The 24,358-nt window shown below is 42.6% G+C and overlaps 1 protein-coding gene across 1 annotated transcript; it reads left to right on the top strand.

The window, feature by feature from the left end:
- The first annotated feature begins 1,265 nt into the window (after positions 1–1,265).
- megf8 (multiple EGF-like-domains 8) lies at positions 1,266–23,863 on the top strand. The gene is made up of 44 exons (XM_008431284.2): positions 1,266–1,708; positions 2,333–2,525; positions 3,034–3,197; positions 3,290–3,499; positions 3,643–3,823; positions 4,427–4,515; positions 4,867–5,080; positions 5,176–5,359; positions 5,612–5,757; positions 5,844–5,954; positions 6,058–6,209; positions 6,321–6,422; positions 6,927–7,074; positions 7,421–7,584; positions 7,903–8,106; positions 8,755–8,952; positions 9,116–9,376; positions 9,489–9,607; positions 9,711–9,842; positions 10,039–10,152; positions 10,289–10,372; positions 10,616–10,855; positions 10,991–11,175; positions 11,256–11,469; positions 13,180–13,420; positions 13,530–13,662; positions 13,758–14,008; positions 14,168–14,278; positions 14,381–14,499; positions 14,640–14,877; positions 14,976–15,147; positions 15,328–15,491; positions 15,577–15,712; positions 15,794–16,025; positions 16,112–16,238; positions 16,312–16,522; positions 18,059–18,273; positions 18,355–18,550; positions 18,663–18,831; positions 19,179–19,371; positions 19,458–19,628; positions 19,735–19,859; positions 20,657–20,786; positions 20,903–23,863. Exons 1-44 carry the CDS (start codon positions 1,685–1,687, stop codon positions 22,400–22,402), a joined length of 8,667 nt encoding a protein of 2,888 aa, XP_008429506.1. The 5' UTR covers positions 1,266–1,684; the 3' UTR covers positions 22,403–23,863.
- Positions 23,864–24,358: the final 495 nt, after the last annotated feature.

A 24,358-nucleotide genomic window follows, 5' to 3' on the forward strand; every position in this document is an offset into this window, starting at 1 on the left:
CCTYTGGATTTATGATGTATTTTTGTTTTCTGGATGACAATATTTTTACTAACATTCTTAAAGATGTCACTGTTGACTTTAGCACTAATGATAAAAAATTACTCATCCATTCAWCTTAAATACCCAGTTATTCTTGCTGGTGCATATCTAGAGGCAAACTACACCCTGGACAGTTCTATCACACAGACACAAACTATGCATGCATATTTTTGGACTGTGGTAGGAAGCTGGAGTCCTCGGAAAGAACCCAAGGATACTCCATGTTAAGTACAATATACAAGATTTTTATGTGAAATAGTCCAACAAAAGGAAGCAAATAATTCCAAAAATACTAAGGTTTTTAATGTTTTGTTTTATGAATAGGAATCTGAAAAGTTTGACTTGACTTGAAGTCTGTACTTTGTACAACCACCTTTCACTACAATTACAGTCACAAGTCTTCTGGCATCTGTCTTTACCAGCATTCAAAATCTGGAGACTGAATTTTGCTGATTTTTCTTGGACTCAATCTCAGTCACAATGGCTGCATTAGATCTGCTACAGAATTTGTTTTTAATTAAAGCTTGCCACATATTCTCAGGTAGTTTTAGATCTGAACTTAGACTTACTCATTCTAATCAATCAATGACTAATGATTATTTCTAAATCATTAGCTTTGGTTGTGTATATAGGGTCACTCTCCTCTCCTGCTGGAAGATGAATCTGTTTTCTCTGAMCAGACCACTTCTTCATGTTGCTACTTCCTGATATGTGTATTGATGCAAGAAGGATTTCTYGTGGCTTTTTTTTCTACAGCAGCTTTCTCCTCGTCAGTCATCCAAAAAGGCTGGATTTGTAAAGTACACAATAATTGTGTTGACATTGCTGAGCTGTGGATCTCCAGATCTACCAAGGGCCTCTATGGTGAGATTAAATTACAGGCAGACTCTCTTTTATAATTRGGGGCCGACTGAATGGAAATATGACTGCAGTGGATTTATGAGTACCAGAGTAAAGGAAAGTTGTTACAAATGCATGTCACAATTTTAAGATTTTTTGTTGYGAAATAAAAACTGCTTTTAAAAATAAATGTTTAGTCTTATCGATAAATCCCAAGACAATGTCATAAACAACACTGCTTTCTACTCACTGTGTGGCCCTTTGTTGCACAACTTAATCTGACCTTTTAAAAACAATGTTTTGCTTAATCCGTTAAATCCCTTGTTAATGCAGTGAGCAAGGCTTCTGTCCAGATGTTGAACGTTGTCCTCCATCTCCACTGGATGGCAGTGCTGTTGCAGGCAACCTGCAGCTCGGTCTTTTGTGCTGGAAACCTCTGGTCACAGCTAGCCAGCCATAAAAACCAAAACAACGACACTGAGCTCTACACCAGAGGGGCTGGTAGAGGAAAGGCGWTTTAAAATGTAGTGTGGCTTTGTGGTGGAGATGATGCATAGCCAGGCGATTGTTTTTACAGAGGAGCATCGAAGATCATAACRTCGTAATTACTCCGAGGGATGGTCTCTCATGGTTCTCTGCGGCCACTGACGCATCTGGATTTAGCAGAGCTCCGTGTTGCAGCCTCTATTCTCTGCAGCGATTTGCGCTCCACTGCGGTTAGCTAGTCGAGCTAGCTTCGCCAAAAAGGACAGGTCGACTCAAGCGACTGCTTCCGTTATAATACCCATCGACAATGTAACTCATTATGCAATCAAAGAGACGGGAATTGGTAAGTATGGTCTTAAAAACGTGATAATAAACGCTATGAYGGCCCCTGRCAGTTAACGGTTTTCTGTCGGCTAGCTTAGCAACACCTTTTCCCTCAGCCTTGTTATGGTAGCCTTCAGAGTCCCTCCTTTTTAGAAATCCTTTTCATTAACCATTCTCTCTGTTTTATGGGTRAAATACGTGCAGTGGAGAGATGTACGAGGCTTCTCATTGCGTTTTTATTYGTTTTTAGCTCGTTACAGTCGTTGTTGCATCCAGGGTTAGCATGTAGCTACATGAAAATAGTTGTTTCTTTCTAGAAGCCTGTTCGTYTTGAAGAGCAAATATGGGAGCTTGTTCGTATATTTTCGTGAATGCTAGAGTAATGCCCGGCGTTCTGACGTAAACTGATATCCTGCAGAAAAATCAGCAAAATTGCGCAATCAAGACGGTGTGTTTTAAGGACTCTCTTTAAATATTTCACACCTCATATCGACTATGGATGTCTTTCATTTGTCAGATGCCTTATCCAGACTTAAATTTATGGTGGATCATGATCTCTGTCAAGGAAATATAAATCCAAACTTACTGTATGTTTATAAGGTCATGTTTTGATAGAAATTGAAACAAGGCATTCTCCTTTCAGGCAGTGCCAGAGATGGCCTCCCCTCTCCCTGTCTCCGTTGTCATCCTGGTGGTCCTCCTGTCAGCTGAGTCACCTGTGTGCCAGGCAGGGGACTGCAAGGGCCACAGGCAGGTGCTGAGGGGGCTTCCCAGTTATGTGACTGATGGACCCGGAAACTACTCTGTTAATGGGAACTGCGAGTGGCTTATCAAAGGTAGAGTTGGTGCAAGTTGCTATGCTTATCATTCACATTACACACTCCATTGGAAAAGGTAATCATAGACCTAGAACCGTTTCACATTTTGTGACGTTACAGCTTCAAGGGTTTAATTTTGATATTTTAATTTTGATATTTATGTCATGGAGGCATTCACAATGGGTGCCTCTGAAGAACAGAGTGATTGTGGAAGAAACCCAGTTTGTGCCTGCAAAAAGRCTTACAATGTTACAGTTTAGATCAAAGCCCATTCATKTTAGTATGACCCAAAAGTCTGAACCTAAATCCAGTTGAGAATCTGTTACATAGAGTACATCAGCAGGCCAGACTTCTCAGATTTTTATTTCAAAGCAAAAAAAAAAAAAAAAATCAAAGCTTGTACTAATATTACAATTGTGATGCTTGTGGTTGTGTTTTTTGGGTTGTGGGTCGGTTGTGGTTGAAGTGGTTCTGACACTTACATCACCAAGTATTAGACTGAACAATATTTTYTCCTYTTTCTCAGCTCCRAGCAACGGTCATCGAATTGTGTTAAATTTCACCTTTATGGACACAGAGTGTACCTACGACTATCTGTTTGTGTACGATGGCGACTCCTACCAAAGCCCACTTCTTGGCAGTCTGAGTGGAAACTCTTTGCCTGAACCCATTGAGGCCAAGTCCGGCAAGGTAACTAAACAGAAATAACATGTTAGTTGCTGGGTTTTTTGTGTATATACAGATATACTAGATGTTAATACATGTTTGTTTTTTTCTTCCAGATGCTTATTCACCTCTTCAGTGATGCCAATTACAACCTCTTGGGCTTCAATGCAACATACACCTTCTCTGTTTGTCCTGGAGCCTGTGGCGGCCATGGGCGCTGTGATTCCTCCACATCCAAGTGCCACTGTCACCAGGGTTGGGGCGGAGCATCATGTACAGCTCCTCTGTGTCCCCAGGCTTGTTCTTTGAATGGACAATGTGACAAGGTACGAAGAAAGTTCATGATTTTATKACCACTCTAACAACCTGTTATTGGCTAATTCCTCAGTTGTGTTTAGTGAAAAGGTCTAAAGTAAATCCTTATGTTTTTATGAATCTAAATGTTTAAGATCGACTGGTTTCGTTTCAGAAAGGAGAGCGTTGTCAGTGTAACCCTGGCTTCCTCGGCCACAGCTGTCAGCTCGGTCTCCGTGACGATAAGGGGGCGGGACAGTGGTGGCGTGTGAGTGAGGGAAACCCTAACGCACCTCTGAGGACAGGCTCTGCTGGCGCGTACCTGTCCTCTACTGGAGCCATGTATTTGTTTGGAGGTCGGTGTAACCCACTGTTGGTGTTCATTAATAGGAATTTAAGTATTTACAGAGAGCAAATTCTGCTTTCTCCCACTTTTTTTTTTTTTTACAGACTTTTAAGCTACTTGTCTTCTATTGTTTCTTCATTCTTAGCTTTATTATAGTTTCACTTGGACCACAGATTATCACTTAAATATTGTGTTAAGCATTCATCTTTTGAAATATCTGTTTTAGCTGTTCGTCCTGTTTGTAGTATACAGTCATAATTAATAATTGAGAATATTATTAAGCTTTCATTTATTTCAGTAACTCCATTCACTAAGTGGACATCAAAAGCTCTATAACGATTAGTTGCACACAGACTGATGTTAAGCTTTTATTTCTGTTAGTTAATCCAAACATATTTAATTCTTAAAAATGTAGAATATTACGTCAGATCAATTTTTTAAAAAGTCATGCCGGTGGGTGTTATGTATGTYTAATAGCTGCTTAAAGCTGGTTAATTTCAAAATTAACAAGCTCATATAAGGCTTGTTTTCAATATGAAAAATGAACCTTATCACAGCATATAATTTTTATTGTTAGAAACTGATTTKAATACTTTTTATCTTCTATGCGCAGGATTTGATCTGAACAGAGCTCTTGGTGACTTGATCAAGTACAATTTCACTTCCAACCAATGGGAAACCAGATCTTATGGTCATTCCCCTGTAAGTATTTTTTTTTAAATATGTAAACACAAAATATTTCAAAAGAGACTATTTAACAATGAGATTTAAAATCGGTTTTATATGTGAAATTTAGTTTTTTAAAATCATGATTATCATCGTTAGTGTAAAATGACCCATCATTAACATGCACCTTCAGGTCTCTTTAATTGAACAGACTAAATGCTTTGTAAACACAGGTGAACATGAGCTCTCCATAACTAGAAAACTTYCTAATCCAATAATGAACTGGACTTAATTGCATTCAAATGAAAAATGTATGAATGATCAAGCAAAAGCTGAGAGAACGTCTACATGAAATGTTTACATTTTTTTTTAACTCTCTTATGTAAGGTGGCTCGTCACTCCCACACTGCTGTACAGTACATGGGTAACATGGTTATCTTTGGAGGAGAACTAGCTAACGGATCCCTGGCCAGTGACGTCTGGATGTACCGGCCTGTCCAGGATGATTGGCAACAGCTCGGTTTCTCCCACTCACGCGGTGCTCCCAAACTGGCCAATCATGCTGCAGCCGTCGTCGACACCTATCTCTACATTTTTGGAGGTGAGGACGATATCCCTGTATCACATTGGTGTGTGTGTGTGTTGAAATCGAGATAATATTTTGAGAAATACATCGTACCTCTGCCGATGTACCAGGTCGCACTGAGGAGGACATGTTTTCCTCGACACTGTATCGCTTCGGTTTGCAYGGTTCAGGACGATGGGAAACGGTTCAGCCCACCGGTGGGAAACCCCCTGCCTCTGCTGGCCACTCTATGGTGTTCCACAGCCCATCCAGGACGTTGTTGGTCTATGGAGGCCACAGGCCCACCACTGCAAGGTACACACCTCCTCATGTGTGCTGGGTATTATTTATATTTTATCAGCAGGGAGTAAGAGAAAAGTAGAACTGCTACCTGCGACCTTTCATATTAAGTATTTTGTCAAAATTAGTGTGTATTTTTCAAATTAAAGTGAAAAAAAACAACTAAACATTGCATTAAAATCTTGCTTTGATTATAAAGTAACATAATAAACCGACATTAAACCACAAAGAATAGCTGTGCTCAATCATTTTGTAACTTCTTTTAAGGTTCAGCGTGCGGGTCAACAACACCGACGTTTTCCACGTGGACAAGCGGTTTTGGACGTCCTTCCGTTCCCGTTTTCCAACCACTGGGCCCAGAGAGAGAGCTTTCCACACTGCCACTGTCATTGGAAACTACATGGTGGTCTATGGTGAGAAAGAGTAAAATTAGAAAACATGTAATAGTTTGATTTGAACTTCTTTTGTATTCATTTAGCTTTTTGCCCTTTTTCACCAGGTGGAAATGTGCATATTCATTACCAGGAAGAGAAATGCTACGATGAGGAAATCTTTTTCTATCATCTGGGCTGCCACCAGTGGGTGTCTTCTGGGGCTAGATGGTCATCCAGTCAGTAACTCTGGTTTTTTTTCTCTCTCTCTTTTTCTTTTTCTTCTTATAGGCTTTTATTACCTGTGGATATTTATTGCATATTTTTTGTATTTTTCCTAAGATGGCGAAGCTGTGAGGGGGCGGTATTCACATGTTGCAGCGGTGATGGAAGGACGTGTGCTGCTGGTTGCTGGTGGCTACAGCGGTGTTGCCCGGGGAGATCTTGTGGCTTACAAAGTACCGCTGTTTGTTAGTAGTGATCAAGGCGACAGGGTGAGTCAAAGTGCTCGACAGCAAATGAGTACAGAGTAATACGAAGTCAAAGCTGGAGAGAAACAGAATGAAAAGGAAACGGATATTTAATTCAACTTCCTTTTAATGTAGGATGCTGTTTGTGCTGAGGCGCTTGATGAAAGTATGTGCCTGAAGAATCCAGAGTGCAGCTGGTGTGAAGGCCGCTGTCGAGAGTACCAGCCCACCAATCCGGTAACGCTTCCCTCAGAACGATTCCTGCATTTGTTTATTTTTTTATAAGAGTTTAACCTTTTATTGATTGGACCTGATTGGTGATCACCAGGTTAAATGTTAAAACATTTATTTTTATTTTTGACATCGGAAATAAGATCTCACAAAATTAAATTATCCATAAATCCATTAACCTTAACTTTGCATGTACTTCACCTTTTATAGCTTAATATTGAGTGTAAAAAAAAATCTGATAAAACAGGGAGACATATAGTTTGATGATGGGGATAATCTCTACATATTATGTTGGATTCAACTAATCTATTAGCTCTATCGAAGAACCCAAAGGCTATTTTGTTCACTCTTGTATGTTTTAGTCCTTAAAATGAAATAAGAATCGGTCCAAATCATAATTAGCAGACCAGACATCAAAGAAACCCCCAAAATCTCCTTGTTCCTCTTTTCTATTTTTCTGTGAATGCTTGTCTATATTTCCTTTGTAAAACATGAATTTTCTGCTCACAGTGTGGCAGCACTGGGTGCTTGGGCCTGGCTCGCTTCCTGTCCGACTGCCAGTCCTGCCTGGTGTTCAGCGGCACGCCGGCRTCTCTGGCGCGAGCCCCCGGTGAATTTGGCTGGTGTGTTCAGAACGAGTCCTGCCTGCCAGTGTCAGGTGAGACGTAAGGAGGGAGGAAGGAGGGCRGAAGAGAGGGAACTAAAAGATGTTGGGAGCTGACATGGGAGGGACGAGCCTTCTGTGTGATTGTGTTGCTCTGGCGGAGTTCAGGAACTTGACGGCGCTCAGCGGTGATTGGACAGGCTRCTCAGATGCTGATTTGGCTCGTCTGTCCAATCACGGTGTGTGATCATGCCACTTTGCTCCCAGAGAGCACAACACACAAAAGTCACACATTACATTTCAGTACAGTAGTTAACTATAAGAAACTGCTGTATAATAAAAGTCTTTMAGAGGTCAGATGTGTTACTTGTGTGCTGACCTCTCCCTCTCGGTCTCACAGAGCGAAGTGCGTGCCGTGTGGACCAGATCTCAGGGGCGTACGGCTGGTGGGGGGAGCGTACCCGTTTCCTAACCTCCCTCCACTCCTGTCGCACCGAGAACTATGTCCCGGGACTGCACCTGCTCACCTTCCAGCACCCCCGCAACGACTCCCAGCCTGACAAGGTACGGAGTCTAAATTTCACCTGCTCACTGTTCTGGATGTGGTTGTAACTCCTTCCCTCTTTGTTTACTCCTAATCCTCCTTCCTTCCTTTGAGGCTGTGACTCAACTGCTGTTCTCCAACTTCTTTTTTTTAAATAATGCCTCTATAATCTTTAGTTATAATCAGCTCTTTTGGTTTTACTTTTTTTCTCTGTTTTGCATAGACATGACTTTATCTTCCCAAGTAGTTACAAACATGTGGAGCGGTTTATAGAGAATAGTTCTCCTGTTGATGTGTTTCCACTCCACTATCCTCCATCCGCTCCACCCCTTCGCCAGGTATCCATCCTCCGCAGCACCAACATCATTCTAAGCCCCACCACAGAAATGGATGTGGCCCTACAGTTCAAGGGCTTCATCCACCCCCTGTGGGGAGGTCCTCCACCCGCACCTCCTCCCACAGAGACCGTCTTCATATGGGCTCGCATCCAGAGGCTCCACTTTGAGGCTCGAGTGGCATCAGGACCCAACTCCACCCAAATGGTAAGGACAGAAGCTTCAGAGCCGCAAATGGCTCTTAGTAACTTTGRCTAAAAATGAAAATAAAACCAGATAARTATTTTAAATTTAGATCTAATAACAAATATGGATTTGTAACATTTTTTCTTACAGTTCACTGTTGCAATGTTTGCATTGGAAACAGTTTTTTGTTGTAGTTTGGTCACTTTCCACCGCACAGACCCATCCTCATTTTGCAAAATGTTATGTTTATCTTTATTTTAAATCCTAAAAGTAGAAATAAAATGCTTGTTTGTTTTTTTTTTAAATGGCAAAAACTTTCCTTATGTTTACTTCAGAGATACTCAAAAACATTTTCAGGTCAGTTTCAGCACTGACCTCATTTAACTTCTGACTCGAATTTTWTATCAAACCCARCTYTACAGGTAATATTTTATGAAGTTTGCAYGTTTATGTTTAGTGTAGCTCTCTTGGCCATCAACTGTACTGAGCATTTCGTAGTGTTTTGATGTATTTTACAATTATGCACAGCTTTCTATTGGTTTATCACATGCAATCCCAGTTAAATACATTGAGGTTTGAAGTTGTAATGTAACAAAATGCAAAACTGTATGGGTATGTTGAATTATAAAATGATAAGATTTAATTAAGTACCTTACTGTCCAATTGAAGGAGGTGGTGGGTCGCTGGGCAGCCCAGCAGGAGAAGGAGCTGAAGCTGCTGGTCCGACCAGATGGAAGTAGACTCTTCTCCAACCTGACCAGGGGGAACCATTACCTCGTTCARGCTGAAGGCTACCTTAACAACTCTGGCTCTGGACAGACGAGTGAGATGGCCCTGATCTGGAACAGAACATTACCTGGAGGGAGTGTAAGTACTATCAATACTTCAACTTTTACGGAGCAGTAATGTTGTAAAACCTGTAACTATAGGAAAGATKGTGTTTGCTTTCCTTGTAAATTTCTATGCAAATAAATCCCACAAATTCATTATGGCTAAGGTAGATTAAACACAAAATTTCCTTCCCCTCAAGGAGATTTCCTTCCTGTTCCTGGAGCCGTACCGCTCTGGTTCCTGCTCGGGTTACATGTCCTGCCTGGCCTGCCTGTCTGACCAGTCGTGTGGCTGGTGTCCGTCTCTGTCCCGCTGCCTTCTGCGAGACAGCCCAGACCTGGAATACTGTCCTGAGGCAGAAATGGTTGAAGGCAAAGGAGACGGCCAGCGTCATCTGCTGTTGGCACCGCAGCACTGCACTCTGTGTGAGGATTACAGAGATTGCTCTGCATGTACCCAGGTATGAAGCGAAATAGTACCTTATAGAACATTGATGTTGTGGGTGACTCTTCTGCAAATATGTAGATAATTTAGAAAGTTTCATAATAGTTCCATCTAACTTYGGCCCACAGGACCCTTACTGTGAGTGGCAGATTAACTCCAGCAAGAAAGGCGACTTTCAGTGCAGCCGCAGAGGAAGGTTGGAGGGATCCATCCGTGACCCAAACGGGTGTCCTAAAGTTTGCAACCAGTGAGCAGAAAAACTAAAACATAAACATTTTTGCTGTATGTTACATGATTTCATCTGGAATTTGTGATTAATCACAAATGGCTTTCTTCTTTTTGTTTCAAAGGAGAAATACGTGCAGTGAGTGTCTGTCCAACTCCAGTCAGTGTGCCTGGTGTGAATCTGCCCAAGCTTGCTTCTACTTTGCTGCGTACCTCACAAAGTATCCCTACGGAGAGTGCAGGGACTGGTACGACAGGTAAAACAAAGACACTCAGCTAAAATCTTAAGCAGTTGTTGGATTTACTACTCACTTGACATTATATCAAATTATGTCTTTGTAATTTCTGATTGAACATAATTTGTGTGTTTACATCTCTTAGATGCATATCTGAATATTTTGCATGTGAGATTAACTTGAGTGTTTACTGATTGGTTCTCTTCTTAATCCTCAGTGTCCATTCGGTTCCTCAGTGTAAACAGTGTTCAGCTTTAAACACATGCACAGAGTGCCTGAGAACATTTCAGTGTGGCTGGTGTGGTGACTACAACAATCCCACTATTGGAAAGTAAGAATGGCCTATTATAAATCTGATGTGTTATTATGAACAAAATGATTAGATTCTTGGAAGTGGAAAAGAATCTGCATTAATTTTAATCACAGGTGTGTGAAAAGTGTTGTTTTTTTCCCTGTGCTTGTTTTAGGTGTTTGAGGGGAGACTGGGCAGGAATGGATGATCYATCTGTGTATAACTGCAGTGTGGCTGTGGCTGAAGCTCGAGCTGCAAAGTAAGTGAACTCATTACACTTTGATGAGTYATGTTCCAAGCTGCCTTTATCACAGAGTGAAGATTTAATCTGGGATAAGTTGCTCGAGTTCATTACTATGCTAAAAATGAATTTTTAGTAATACTTCTTAAATATTAACAGRCTATAGCAGTTGGTTTTGATAGTAGTTAGAGATAATAACCAGAACCTTTTAATCTATCCAGTTATGTCTTGATATAACTCTGTGTTTTTTTTTTTTCTTAGTCCTGAACCTCAAACTTCAGCCCCACCCAGACCCCTGGAAATGGAAATGGAGATGGAAATCTTCGGTGATGAGGAGAAAGATGCAGTCTGGTCTTACCCCACATGTCCTGATGTGGAGGAATGCAGGCTGGGCCTCCACAACTGCCATCCCTTTGCCACGTGTATCAACACTCCCACCTCGTACGAGTGTCACTGTGAGAGGGGATACACCGGCGATGGCACGCTGCACTGCAACCAGACGTACGAGTTCTGTTTGAACATGTTTTAGTTTTCACTTTCTCTTGATCTCAACCTGATGGGATCGGTATTTATATCATTTAAGTTATGATTGAGTTTACGATTCTAATGTCAAGTTGCATTTCTCCGCTTTCCCAGCTGTTATAATGAATGCCGTGAGGGCCAGTGTAGCGGCAGCCCGCGGTTTGAGTGTGAATGTTCTCTGGGCTGGACGTCCGACCCCGCCACGCTGGTTCTGAGTGGCGTTGAATGCGACGTGGACTGTGGCTGCAACTTCCACTCCACYTGTATCACTGCCCCTGGAATCTGTGATGAATGCCAGGGTGAGGCCAKTATTTACTTAATTTTATGTTTCRAACAGTTGCCAGTATTGTCCAACGGTTGTTGTTCGCTTATCTTTCAGACTGGACCACAGGCCCTCACTGTGAACACTGCCGTCCGGGGAGCTTCGGTTCCGCCCTGGCCGGAGGTGGTGGCTGCGTTCCTTGTGAGTGTAATGGACATGGCGACCCGCTTCAAGGTTACTGTCACAACCTGACAGGCCAGTGCTACTGCACCCACAACACTCAGGGGCCGCACTGCGAGTCATGCCTTCCTGGTTACTATGGGGACCCTAGGTAGGAATCATTTGCTTTTCACCGCTTTATCTAAACCAGTGTTTCTCAACCTTTTTCGGGCCAGCGCCCCCCTAGCCTTTATCCAGGTCCCTCACCGCCCCCCACCAAAGAATTTGTAGGCTACTTGCACTGACAATTATTTTATTATTAATGTTACTATCATTATTGTACATGTTTTGAATTGGCGCACCAATTATGTTTCCGGACACTTCAATGTACCTTACGCTCCTTCACGTCGCGCACATAACGGGGTAAATGTAGCGAGTTTTGCCATAAACGTATCGGCGTCTGGAGGAGTGGGGTTGGAGGGGGAGGCGAGCGTATGTTTCTACGCTCCTTCGTGGGGGGGCGCCGCTTTATGTTTTCGCATCCACCTGAATAATGTGTAGTTGCGCCCCTGCCCATGGCACTTCAACAGTATTTGTTTACCTTTTATCTGGAAATAGTGTCTGTTTATTCTTGCCATACAGTCCTCTGTATTAATTATTGCTCGAAAGGTCTTGCCATACCAGTTTATTCCTCCGTATTTACTTTAGTTTCTTAGTTTATTCTTGCATTTTGTTCTTCATTCATTTCCATTTAGTTTCATTTGATTAGTATTATCCTCTCTGGGTTTWTTGCTATGTTCACTTTAGTTTCTTTCCTGTTGCTAGATTTATTTTATCGTTTATTGACCACCAGTAATTTTCACTCATCACCTGCTGCGCCTCCTAATTGTCATGTGTTTCACATCATGTGTTGATTTTTCACTGTTCAGCATCGGATTCTCTGTTTTTATGCCATAATTCACATCTAGTTTGTCGCTCCGTTTTATGTACCGCTTCTCCTGTTTCAGAGTTTGCAATGTGCGCGGCGGGTTTTTTTTTGTTTGTTTTTTTTTTTTTTAACTCCCTAAGGTGCAGRGCGGTCGGGAATCGTATCGATGGGGAAAAGGCAGACTGACATAAACCTTTTAAAACTACGAAAACAATTTCGGTATTCTGATTATTGAAATTTAAAAGTGCTGTGGTACCGTTGTTCCATCAAACCCTTTTCATGTCGGACCACTTGCTGCACCGGTGTTAACGCTATAAAATGAACGCTCTATTGTGGTATCACCCATAGAGGGATTTCTTTATTTAAATGGGTTCATTTTTCAGAGGGATACAAAGTGAGGGTATGGTGATTTTAGTAATTACATGTTTATAAGAGCGATTTTCTGCTGTCTTTCCATGGAAGCGGGCAGCTTTCAAACGGAAATAAAACACTTTTTAATATAAATTGCTGCTTTGACATGATCACAGAACTGCCATAACATATGTAGCCTATATAAATACCAGACAAGGTGAATTACAGCAGCGTCATCAGCCGGTGTAACGCTGAACTGATGCAGAGCGGAGCTGTGCCATGAAGCAACAAACACTGAATAGAAGAAGAGCTGCCATCGATACAGTTGCAGCCAAGCATGATTTAATGTTACACAGTAGTTTTACCAAGTTGCTCACAGTCTAAACTGGTATTGTTGTGGATTTAAGGTGTAAAGTTTACCTTCAACCAAACGCCCCCCAAAGGCATCCCAGCGCCCCCCTTTTGTAAAAATGTCCGCCAGCGCCCCCTGCCGTCCTCTGAACGCCCCCTGGGGGGCGGTACCGCCCACGTTGAGAACCGCTAATCTAAACAAAAACCAATTAAATGGGATAAACTCGGCTAAATGAATATTCCCACAAACAGGAACAACGGCACATGTTACCGTCAGTGCCAGGGACGCTCCGTCCTGCTGTCCTCCACCTCTTCCTCAACCATCCCCTTGTCTTCGTCTTTGGGATGGCGGAGTGGCACAGAAGGAAAAGGAGGACTTTCTCACTGTCTTTGGGTCTTATCTGTCACTGAGAAGCTTGGACCTTGCAAGCCCAAACAGCTCTGCCCCCCAGTCGCGCTCACGTTACACCCAGACTCCCACACTTACTGTAAAGTGAGTACCAKTGTTACTTTGTTATTAATCCATTCATGAAATAATGATATTTTTGAGCTGCTGTGACATTAAATTATATCTTTTTTAAAACATGTGCATTATTTTGCAGAATTCGTACGTTTACGTGTTTGATGGCCTCCCTCGTTTTCTGCCCAATGGAGTCGTGCGTTCTGATCACAACCTCATTGGAGCGTTTTGCGGAACAACAAGGACTCAGCCAATCACAGTCGAGGCCACCTCAGGTAAATTTTTCTCATCCCTTTTGATGTCTAATTTTGAGTAGGCACCTGATGCACATTCAGACTTCACAATGTTGCATCTTGTTTATGAACACTAGGCGTGATCTCAGTCTACTTTGAAGCCAACGTCTCTTCAAACAAACCTCAAGGCTTCAACGCGTCTTTCTGGGTGCGACGTTGTCAGCAGAGCTCTGATGAGGATGAAGAGGGGTCCGCTGTGTGTGCAGGTGGAGCCCAGTGTCAGGGTGGGCTCTGCCAGTGTCCTCAGGGATATGGGGGGCCTTACTGTGACCGACCCATGTGCCCCCAGGATTGTGGAGCAACAGAAGAAAGAGGAGTTTGTAATATAGTAAGTTTTCTGTTGGGAAAATTGAATTTTAGCTTAATTTACTTTGGAGAACTGGACTAAAATTTRTTTTTACAGTTTAGATGAAACCAGGTGTGACAAATTAACTTGTTCACATCAATCCTTTYGGATATCTAACTGTCATTATTTACTGTGTTTTAGTCTCTGGGAGTTTGTGTGTGTTCTGAAAGCTGGACCAGCTCTGACTGCTCAGTTCTGCGGGACCCCAACAGCTTGATTTGGGAGACTCTGTTGGACACACAACTGACGAWGGTAGGTCCTAAAACAAACATGATTGAAATATGTTTCATTTACAGTTGGAGCAGTTTGTGAATTACAAATCCATCCYGACATTCAAGCACTTCTGTTTTACAGAAACAGGCCCATAGGTTCCTGCACAGGATGGGACACTCTCTGGTAGCTGGACCTCAGGGCAACCTGTGGATGTACGGGGGACTTTCTCTGTCAGACGGCATTCTTGGAAATGTGTACAGGTGGGATGGAATAATCTGAGATAAAATCAGTTTAGGTTGCAGAACTCTGAGAGGTTTAATGTTTGAAATTTTTAGGTGCTTTCTTTCTTGTCCAGTTTGTCCTTCTGTATAAATAGCAAGTCCCCCTCTGTTTGGTTTAGATATTCTGTGTCGGAGCACCGTTGGACCCAGATGTTGACCAGTTCTCTAGATGAAGGGGCGGCTCCCAGCGCTCGCTATCACCACGCTGCTGCTCTGCTGAACACTTWTGATCTGGACGCTGGAAGCCACGAGGGCAGTCACAGCCTAATGTTAGTGGTAGGCGGTGTCACTCAAAGTGGTGTTGCCATGGATACCTGGAGTCTCAATCTCAGCAGCTTGGTCTGGAGAGAACACAAGGTTAGCGGTTGTTTTATTGCTGATTTAAATTTTTGTGTGTGTGTGTGGAGGGGGAAAAAAAATCTAAGTAAAATCCAATGTTGACCCCTGTCTGACAGAGCTCAGTGCTGCCCCCGGTGGCCGGTCACACTTTAACCGTACGTTGGGACTCCTCGGTTCTCCTGATCGGAGGCTACTCTCCTGAAAACGGTTTCAACCATCATCTGTTGGAGTTCAACCCTGATTCAGGGAACTGGACAATTGTCCCCCACACCGGAACGCCACCTACAGGTTTCATAGCTGTTGTGTTTTCACATTAAATAACCACACATCCACTGATGAACTTTCAGTTTAAAACCTCAAAAGGCTCTTGTTTTGAAAATGTATAGAATAGTCAAGAGAAATGTAGATGGATGTTGCTAATGTGTTTTTCTGCTCAGAAGTCTGATGCTRCATATTCCCTTTTGTCAGGTTTATATGGCCACTCGGCTGTGTATCATGAGCAGACTGATGCCATCTACGTGTTTGGAGGCTATCGCTTTCATGTGGAGACAGTGGAGCCATCAGGCGAGCTCTACAGCCTGTATTACCCCAACCTGACCTGGTCTCTCCTGGTTCCCTCACAGGGGAAAAAGGTAACAAGTTAGCCTTTCGTCTATGTTTTTATATGCGGTTTGAYCACCTCATACAGTGCTGATGAACTGTCTGTTTGCTTTACAGCCCCTGTCCCGTTTCTTCCACGCTGCTGCTCTGATCAAAGACACCATGGTGATTGTAGGTGGGAGGACAGAAGCAGAAGACTACAGCAACTCTGTGTCTCTGTACCAGATCAACTGCAACACCTGGATACATCCAGGTGATTCTCTTAATATTAAGCTGCTGCTTCATTTCAAAATATAATATTCTATGGACTAATAGTTTTCCATCTGTCATTCAGTTTCAGCTGTTGGAGATCCGGTCAATCGCTCTGTGTCTCTCGCGATGACAAGCTTTGGCAGTCGTCTTTTCCTGTCCGGTGGCTTTAACGGTGTCACACTGRGTAGACTCCTAACTCTGACTGTGCCCTCTGACCCCTGTGCCCTCCTGCCCACACCAGAGGCCTGCAACTCCACCACAGGCAGCTGTGTGTGGTGTAGGGGTACCTGCACTTCTTCTGATGCTGCAGAGAGGTAACACACACTCTKTAAACTAAGCTTGAAATTATCTGCAGCTACTATAGTTAATGCAGCTTACCTGAGACATTAATTGTCCCCAGACTTGGCTGCATGTTGGGTCATTCCACCTGCTCCCCGACTCCTCGTCAGCCAGATCAGTGCCGCAGACTTAAGACCTGTAGCGAATGCCTCGCTCGGCATCCCAAGACTTTTTCCAGTCCGCCTCAGGTAACATGCTTTGATTTTAGAGTATCTGATTAACAAAACATTCATTAAACTTACATCTTTTTTTTTTTCCCAGTCTGCTTTACAGTGCAAGTGGTGCACAAACTGTCCAGAAGGAGCTTGCATCAGTAGCTCAGTCAGCTGTACATCGGAACATGACTGTCGCATCAACCAGAGAGAGATTTTCCTGTCCAGCAACTGCACTGAGACCAGCTGCGAGGCTTCAGACTGCCCCAAGTGTACGGCTTCTGGAAAATGCATGTGGACTCGCCAGTTCAAACGCACAGGTACACAAGTTCATCTGGTGAAAATCCCAGTTTATATCAGAAAATCTTATTTTATTTAAACTACTGTATACAGTGACAGCTTTTAGGGTAAGGTAAGGTAATTTTATTTATATAGCACATTTTCTGCAACAAGGCAATTCAAAGTGCTTTACATGAGTTAAAAGGAAATACAAACAAAATAACAAACCAAAGGAAAAAAGAGGAAAGAAAACTAATCTAATGTTGTTCTAAAGTATTTAAACTAATTGCTCCTGTTCAGGGTTGCTACCTATCTAATTCTATTTNACGGCTTCTGGAAAATGCATGTGGACTCGCCAGTTCAAACGCACAGGTACACAAGTTCATCTGGTGAAAATCCCAGTTTATATCAGAAAATCTTATTTTATTTAAACTACTGTATACAGTGACAGCTTTTAGGTAGGGTAAGGTAATTTTATTTATATAGCACATTTTCTGCAACAAGGCAATTCAAAGTSCTTTACATGAGTTAAAAGGAAATACAAACAAAATAACAAACCAAAGGAAAAAAGAGGAAAGAAAACTAATCTAATGTTGTTCTAAAGTATTTAAACTAATTGCTCCTGTTCAGGGTTGCTACCTATCTAATTCTATTTCTAAATAGTTTTAGTACAAGTCAAATGGCTAATTTCCAAGGGYATCTTGGTTTAGAGATGGTCTAAGCACTTTGTGAGAAAAAAACTTAGTTGCATGTTTAACTTTTTTTCTGTTGCTTTTTTGARTGTGGGATCAATGGTGAATCGTCATGAGCTACATTATGTGAAGAACTTTAAGAAAATTCTTCTCAGTGATAATCTGAAAATCTTTTTTATGAGGAGCGTTTAAGAACCAAGTGTCAATTATATCAATTATGTCAATACCATGGGCCATCAAAGTGCAGTTTGTCAGCCATTTAAGATTTAAGACCGTTGTAATATTTTACATCTCTGGCCACAGTTTAAGAATGGTATTAATAAATGGCCACTTTAAATTTTGAGGGAGGTGAGAAATTCACAGAATAAAATCTTTATTTTCTTTATTTTACCTATCTGACAAACATCAGGTTACTTTGTTCTTGTCGTTAAAATATCGCATGTTTGTACTTGGTATATATGTAGAATACTAAAAAGAAATGTTTGCATTTTTAATTTAAAAAATGTTTAAATTAAGAAAAGTTTCTTTTTGCAGTCTATACATTTAACATAAATTTAGCCCACATGGCAAATCATATGAACTCCTCTGATTTAAACTCCTCCGACCTCTATTGGATGTTTCAATAATAACATATTTTGTTAAAGTAATAAGAAAGGTCTTATGAATCTTACATTTTTTAAAGGTAAAACAGGTACATAGACCTTTGATACAATGACTTATTCTACATTGATTACAGGTGCTTTCGAACACTGGTTTGTGAAACCTTTATTTGTTGAGGATATGAGGTTCCACATGTATTTGAATATTTGTAATTAATTCAGATTTAAGGCATTTATGTYGTTCATGTTCTACCAAATTGTTGAATGCAGTGTGTTCCTCCTTCAGGTGAAACGAGACGAATCCTGAGCGTGAACCCCACTTACGACTGGACGTGTTTCAGCTACGCGCTGCTCAACGTCTCCCCCATGCAGGTGGAGTCGTCTCCGCCTCTCCCATGCCCTCCTCCGTGTCACACTCTGCACAACTGCAGCCTCTGTCTGAGCTCTAGGGGCTCTGATGGGGGCTGGCAGCACTGTGTGTGGAGTATGGCTCTGCAGCAGGTAAAATCTAAAAGCTTTACTTTTCTTTGATTGTGTTTAAATAATCCTGATATTCAACAAAACCATCATTCCATGTTTCAGTGCATGAGTCCATCTTTTGTGCCTCTTCGTTGTGAAGCGGGCCAGTGTGGCCGGCTTCTCTCTGGGGGAGACTCCTGCTCTCCAAAGTGCTCCCAGCTCACCCAGTGCTCCCAGTGCATCGCCAGGCCTCAGTGTGGCTGGTGTGCTTCTGGGGGAGGCAATGGAGCTGGGCGCTGCTTACAAGGGGGAGTAGATGGTGAGAATAATTTTCACTTGAAGATTTCAAAMAGCAGTCTTTCATGATGTTACAAAATAAGAAGTAACGTACAATGCAGTTTGTCTAACTGTTGCTACTGATCCCATTCCAGGTGTGAGTGAGGGCGTCTGCCCTGTGAGAAACAGCACCTGGTCTTTCCTGCATTGTCCAGAGGAGGATGAGTGTGCCAACGGTCATCACCATTGCAACATCACACAGGACTGCCACGACTTACCTGAGGGCTACCACTGCACATGCAAGCAGGGTTACATACTTAATGGGTATGACGGYTTTTCTAAAAATGTGTTTTTTGCTCAAGTTAATACACAAAATGCAGCTTGCGAAACATCAAATCCTGCTATGACAAATAAATATATATTTCACTTATGACATGCCTGTGTTTTATTAAACATGCATGTATTAGGATGTACAATATTAATAAGAAAGTAGGTCAGGCTGCCCTGCTGTTGTCACCAGTTCAAGGATTTGGCATGCAGAGGTGAGAGTATTCATCARTGCTGCATCAATGCAGCATGACATTAAATTAAGGTGTAATAARCCACACTGTGCCTTATTGTAACCTTATATTTTTAACAAGATCTCAATCTCTTGTGTTCCTTCCCTTCAGTGTTTCTGGTCAGTGTGAGCCGGTGTGCGCACAGGGCTGCGTTAACGGGACCTGCGTATCCCCGGGGGTTTGCCAGTGCCACTTTGGCTTTGTTGGAGAGAACTGTTCGTCTGAGTGCAAATGCAACAAGCACAGCAACTGCACCAGTGTTGACAAACCCGATGTTTGTCTGGAGTGCCACAACAACACCCAAGTAAGTGTTAATAAAAGTCTAACATCTACAMATTTTTTTCCCCCCATATTCAGTAGTGATCAGTATTTTTCTTGCCTGAATTCCAGGGTATTCACTGCGAGAAATGCAAGCCTCTGTTTGTMGGCTCTGCAGTAGATGGSGGCACCTGTCGTCCATGTCGGGACTTTTGCCGTGGAAACGGCATGGTGTGTCTGTCCCGGGATGAATATAATAAGGCCATCGAGAACCCTCATCACTTCCCTGTAGACGCCGTTGAGGTACGTTTCTGATACTCTCCTGTCTTTTTTCTCAGTCTCTAACAGCAAATACACCAGTAAGTGTCCTTACTTTTTCCTTCTCCTTGTATCCTTGAATCAWATTCAGAAATGGGTGTCTGAAGGTCCCACAGAAAATACTGCCGTGTGTGTGAATTGCCAAAACAACAGTGTTGGGGACAAGTGTGAGGGCTGCCGTCGTGGCTACTTCTTACTGAATGGGAAGTGTGAAAAGTGAGTACTGCTTGGTGCTCAAAAGACGATAGAGTTAACTTTTTACTACCTCTTTCACCCAGCGCTCGGAAAAAGTATTCATAGCTTTTTTTTWATCRCATTTTCCACAAAGTTAAATGGATTTTATTAGAATTTCGTGTTATAGACCAAGAAAAAGTTGCTAATAACTGTGAAGTAAAATGTAACCCACAGTTTACAAACTTTTATCGCAAATAAAATTATTTTTGCCTTCCAGAAGAACACTTCTTTAAAAGTCTTAATACTCTATCATTGACCTGTTTTATGATGCAGTTTGCGCTCTATTGTTTTTTTTTTTATGAACAGCTGAGATCATACCACATAAAAGATTTGTAATTAAGTAGCATCAAAAGGAGGTAGTTTCATATATATTTTTYCTTTATGTATTAATTTGGAACATAAAATCCTGGTAGTAGAGTATGACAACATGACATCTAAAAAACTTCAAGGGTGTAAAGACTTATATAAAGCACTTTTTAAGAAGTTTCGTTATCCATTACCAAACATATAACTCACGTCTCACTGTTATTATTGGTGAGTGTAATGTCGGGCCTGTCAGACATGAACATAACCTACAAAGCAGAAAACAGTAATTTGGGATTTTTTCAAGGCAATTTGTGGTGTTTTTCTATCTGGATTAAATGCAGCCAAAAAGCTACCAAGTCAACAGAAATCATCTTGTTCCGTAAGACAGAAAGCTGTCATGCATATGTCGTAAACAAAGAATATTTACTCCTTTCTAAGTGCTACTTGTTGCTAATGTTTTCCTTTTATTGCAGATGTCAGTGTAAYRGCCATGCCGACACGTGTGAGGCCGATGGTAGCGGTTGCCCCTGCCAAAACAACACAGAGACCTCGTCCTGCCTGAGCAGCTCTCAGAATGATCGAAAAGACTGTTACAGGCAACAAGTACGACAAATATGTTTGTGTACAAGAAGATCGGGATCTATGTCACATTCTCCCTTTTTCTGCTAACCGTTACTGCTTATTTTTTTTCTCACATTTTGTCTTGCTCTCCCGTCTAGTGTGCCAAATGCAAAGACTCCTTCAACGGGAACCCAGTGAACGGGCGCCAGTGTTACCGTCAGTTCAACGTGGACTCAGAGTTCTGCTTTGACCCCACRTCCCAAACAAACTGCTTCCACGACCCCACCATTCGCAACCTGCCCAAGGATCGCACTGTGTTCTTCGCCGCTCAGCCAAAGTTTACAAATGTGGACATCCGGGTCACCATAGACGTCACCTTTGGAGAAGTGGAAGTATATGTCTCAAACTCGCACGACACCTTTATAGTGGACGTGGACCGTTACACGGGGATTCACACTATTAAGATAGAGGATGAATCAGCAAGTCGAGGGACAGCTGCAGGGGCAGATAAGGACTCTCCTCCGTCCCCTATAAAAGTGTTCGCCAACGCCTCGTCCAGCCTGGGAGGTCCCGTGCTCTCCCACAATCCCCTACAGCTGCAAGCTAAACCGCCGGGAGCAGAGAGGGAGATCAGAGAGGARCGAGCCGAGGGACTCATCTCGTACATCACCGTGTGGAAGCCTCAGACGGTGCTGATCGTCCGCGGAGTTCGGGACCGCGTGGTCATCACCTTCCCCCATGAGGTGCACTCCCTGAAGTCCAGCCGCTTTTACATCGCTCTCAGAGGTGTGGGAACRGATGACAGACAGGGCGAGTCCCAGGGGCTGCTGTTTGTGCGACAGGACCAGGCCCACATAGACCTCTTTGTCTTCTTCTCCGTCTTCTTTTCCTGCTTTTTCCTCTTCCTGTCTGTGTGTGTCCTGTTGTGGAAGGTCAAGCAGTTCCTGGACTTCCGCCGGGAGCAGCGTCGCCACATTCAGGAGATGACCAAAATGGCTTCCAGACCCTTCGCCAAACTCACCATTTAYCTTGAACCGGAGGAGCCTCAGCTCATCTACCTACCTACAGCTGGCGGAGGGGTGGGGGGCGGCACCGTATCGATCGCTCACGCCCGCACGGGCAAGCTAAGCGGCGTGGTAGTGGGTCAGAGGGGCAGAGCSGGACCGGTCTATAAACACGACCCGGGCTCCGGACCCACAGCACACCACCACCACCACCACCATCACCTCACCTTGAGTGGGGGAGGCAACAGCGGACAGCATCTGCCACTGCACTACTTAAACACCCATCATTACGCCAGCACCACCGCAGGCACCCAGTCCTCCCATCATCACCATCCATCCACATACTCTGGCTACCAGCAGTTCTGCCGCTCTGACCCTTTCCTCTCGCAGCTCATGGGCTTCTCCTACTCCTCCTTCAAGGTGGGGCCYATAACCCTGGAGCCCACAGAGGACGGCATGGCCGGGGTAGCCACCGTCCTGTTCCAGCTGCCTGGCGGTGTCTTGGCACCGAATCGTGCCTGCTTGGGCTCCGCACTGGTCACCCTGCGCCAGAATCTGCAGGAATACTGCGGCCACGGCAGTGGAGGCGGCCACCCGGGGGCGGGCGCGGGCCGCAAGGGTCTGCATCAGCACCTGACCACCATGGCAATGTAGGAACGCAAGCAGCAGACAAGAATAGAGATAGAGACAGATGTGGAAAGCCTGTAAAGTGTTTGGAATATTATAAAATAATTTGTTTTTCTTTGAAAGAATCTTAGCTGAAAGGCAAAGTCCAAAAGAAAGTTACTGTACAGCCAGTAAAATGAGCTTTTTGAACAGAAATGTACATACACTGTATAATGAATTAAGTGTCTTATATTGTATGACGTATTGCTCTACGGTATTTCAGCGCTTCACATGACCAAGTCAGCTGTCTCTGCAATGCACTACAACTGATACTCTACTAAATCATATTTTTGTGTGCAATCCCTAATGAGGTAGGACCACACTACAGGTGAACTCTGGTTAAAAGTTATTCGCCAAAAAGAAGGCAATTTAGATCAAAATGCGCGCTTTGGAACCAACGTGCTTTATGCATTAAAAAGGTGACAATCAGACGGTGTTAAATTTTATTGCAAAGACACTAAAATTGGTACAAATTAATGTGCATCATGTTAATTGTCAGCCAAGTGCAGAAACAGTGTTGCTTGTGAGACGGTTATTTTATCAGTCAGTATTAGTGATTTTCTAACTGCAACTCGATACGCGGCAGGCTCGTCAGCTGCCTGTTTCTGTTAAACTCTTTTGTATGGTTTTGCATAATCATCCACGTTTTCTGTTACTTTTCGTCTTATCTGCCTTCACTTTATGCCTTTTCTGCGAGTCGGCTGGCTTACACTTGAAACTTTTTGCGGTAAACGTGTCCGGTGCAGCTCCTGGAGAAAGTTTAARTAATGTTCTACATTTCATGTCTTGTTTTGTTCTTTTAAAGAGATGACAAGGTAATGTTTTCCACATCGGTATTCTGTTCTGCCTCCAAAATTATTTGTCAAACACTACGGGATTAGTCCATAATAATGACAAAATTATGCTTTTGAAGCCATTGTTTTGCTTTCATGTTAGTCTGACTGGTTACACAAAATGATTGTAATTGCTAACAATAACTAGTTTAAAAATGTATCTGCTAAGAACGTTGAGAAGGTCTGAGTGCATTTTGAGACTGAATCACTGTTGTGTTTTCATAGTATTTACTTTTCTTTCCGTTTCTCTCTTTGCACTGCATGGAGCCAGCGGCCTCCTGACCAACATTACGCCATTCTCCATTAACACATGTGGTAAAGAAATGAACTGGCAGTGAGGCTCCTGGATTCTTATCAGAATAAAAAAAAGAAAAAGATTTTCTTTCATCAATTGCAAAATAATRAAGCAAACGTTATTAATAGGAGCCCTCCGCAAATAAGCTTTTGTCTTGTAACTTTGTGCATGAATTGATTTTTGTTTACATGCTTTATTTTTGTACATAACTTATGTTGTGTTTGTTCTTTTGTTTTCAAAGAAAGGGAACAGTATTGTGCAAAAAGACTGAGTAAAGATTCAGCGTCCTGAGTCAGCTGAAATAAAGTCTCTGGAACATGGCTGCATTTTGTCTTTATTGCACCAAATATTTAGATCCAAGTGACTGTTCATGTTTTGTTTTTTAATTTGTTACAAATAAAATTCTGAAATTGTGGCATGCATTTAACTTAGCAGAACCATGTTTTGCTGATTTTATAGGTCCAAGTCCATAGGTTGTTTTTACCACCTCTGCTTTTTACCCATTCCTGTTTACACTCATAATTGCACTTAGGTACAGACTTTAACTAGGCCATTCCATCATAAGAATATGCTTTGATTTAAACAGTCAAGTCTAGTCCTGGTTGTTTAGGGTCAGTCCTGCGAGGAGAATGTGAAGCCCAACCTCACGTCCTGCAATCTGAGAGTTTGGGGCTGAATTCCAGCTGCTTGTCTCATGTTGGTTAATATATTTTACTAGTTGGCTTTTGAAAGTTGCTCTTATTTTAGGGGTATGAGAGGTCATAATAATACTAATACATGCCACGCTTATTTATTGAAAACCATGTAGAAAAGGAA

The sequence above is a fragment of the Poecilia reticulata genome, linkage group LG16 (genome assembly GCF_000633615.1).
Source record: "Poecilia reticulata strain Guanapo linkage group LG16, Guppy_female_1.0+MT, whole genome shotgun sequence".
Classification (NCBI taxonomy): Eukaryota; Metazoa; Chordata; class Actinopteri; order Cyprinodontiformes; family Poeciliidae; genus Poecilia; species Poecilia reticulata.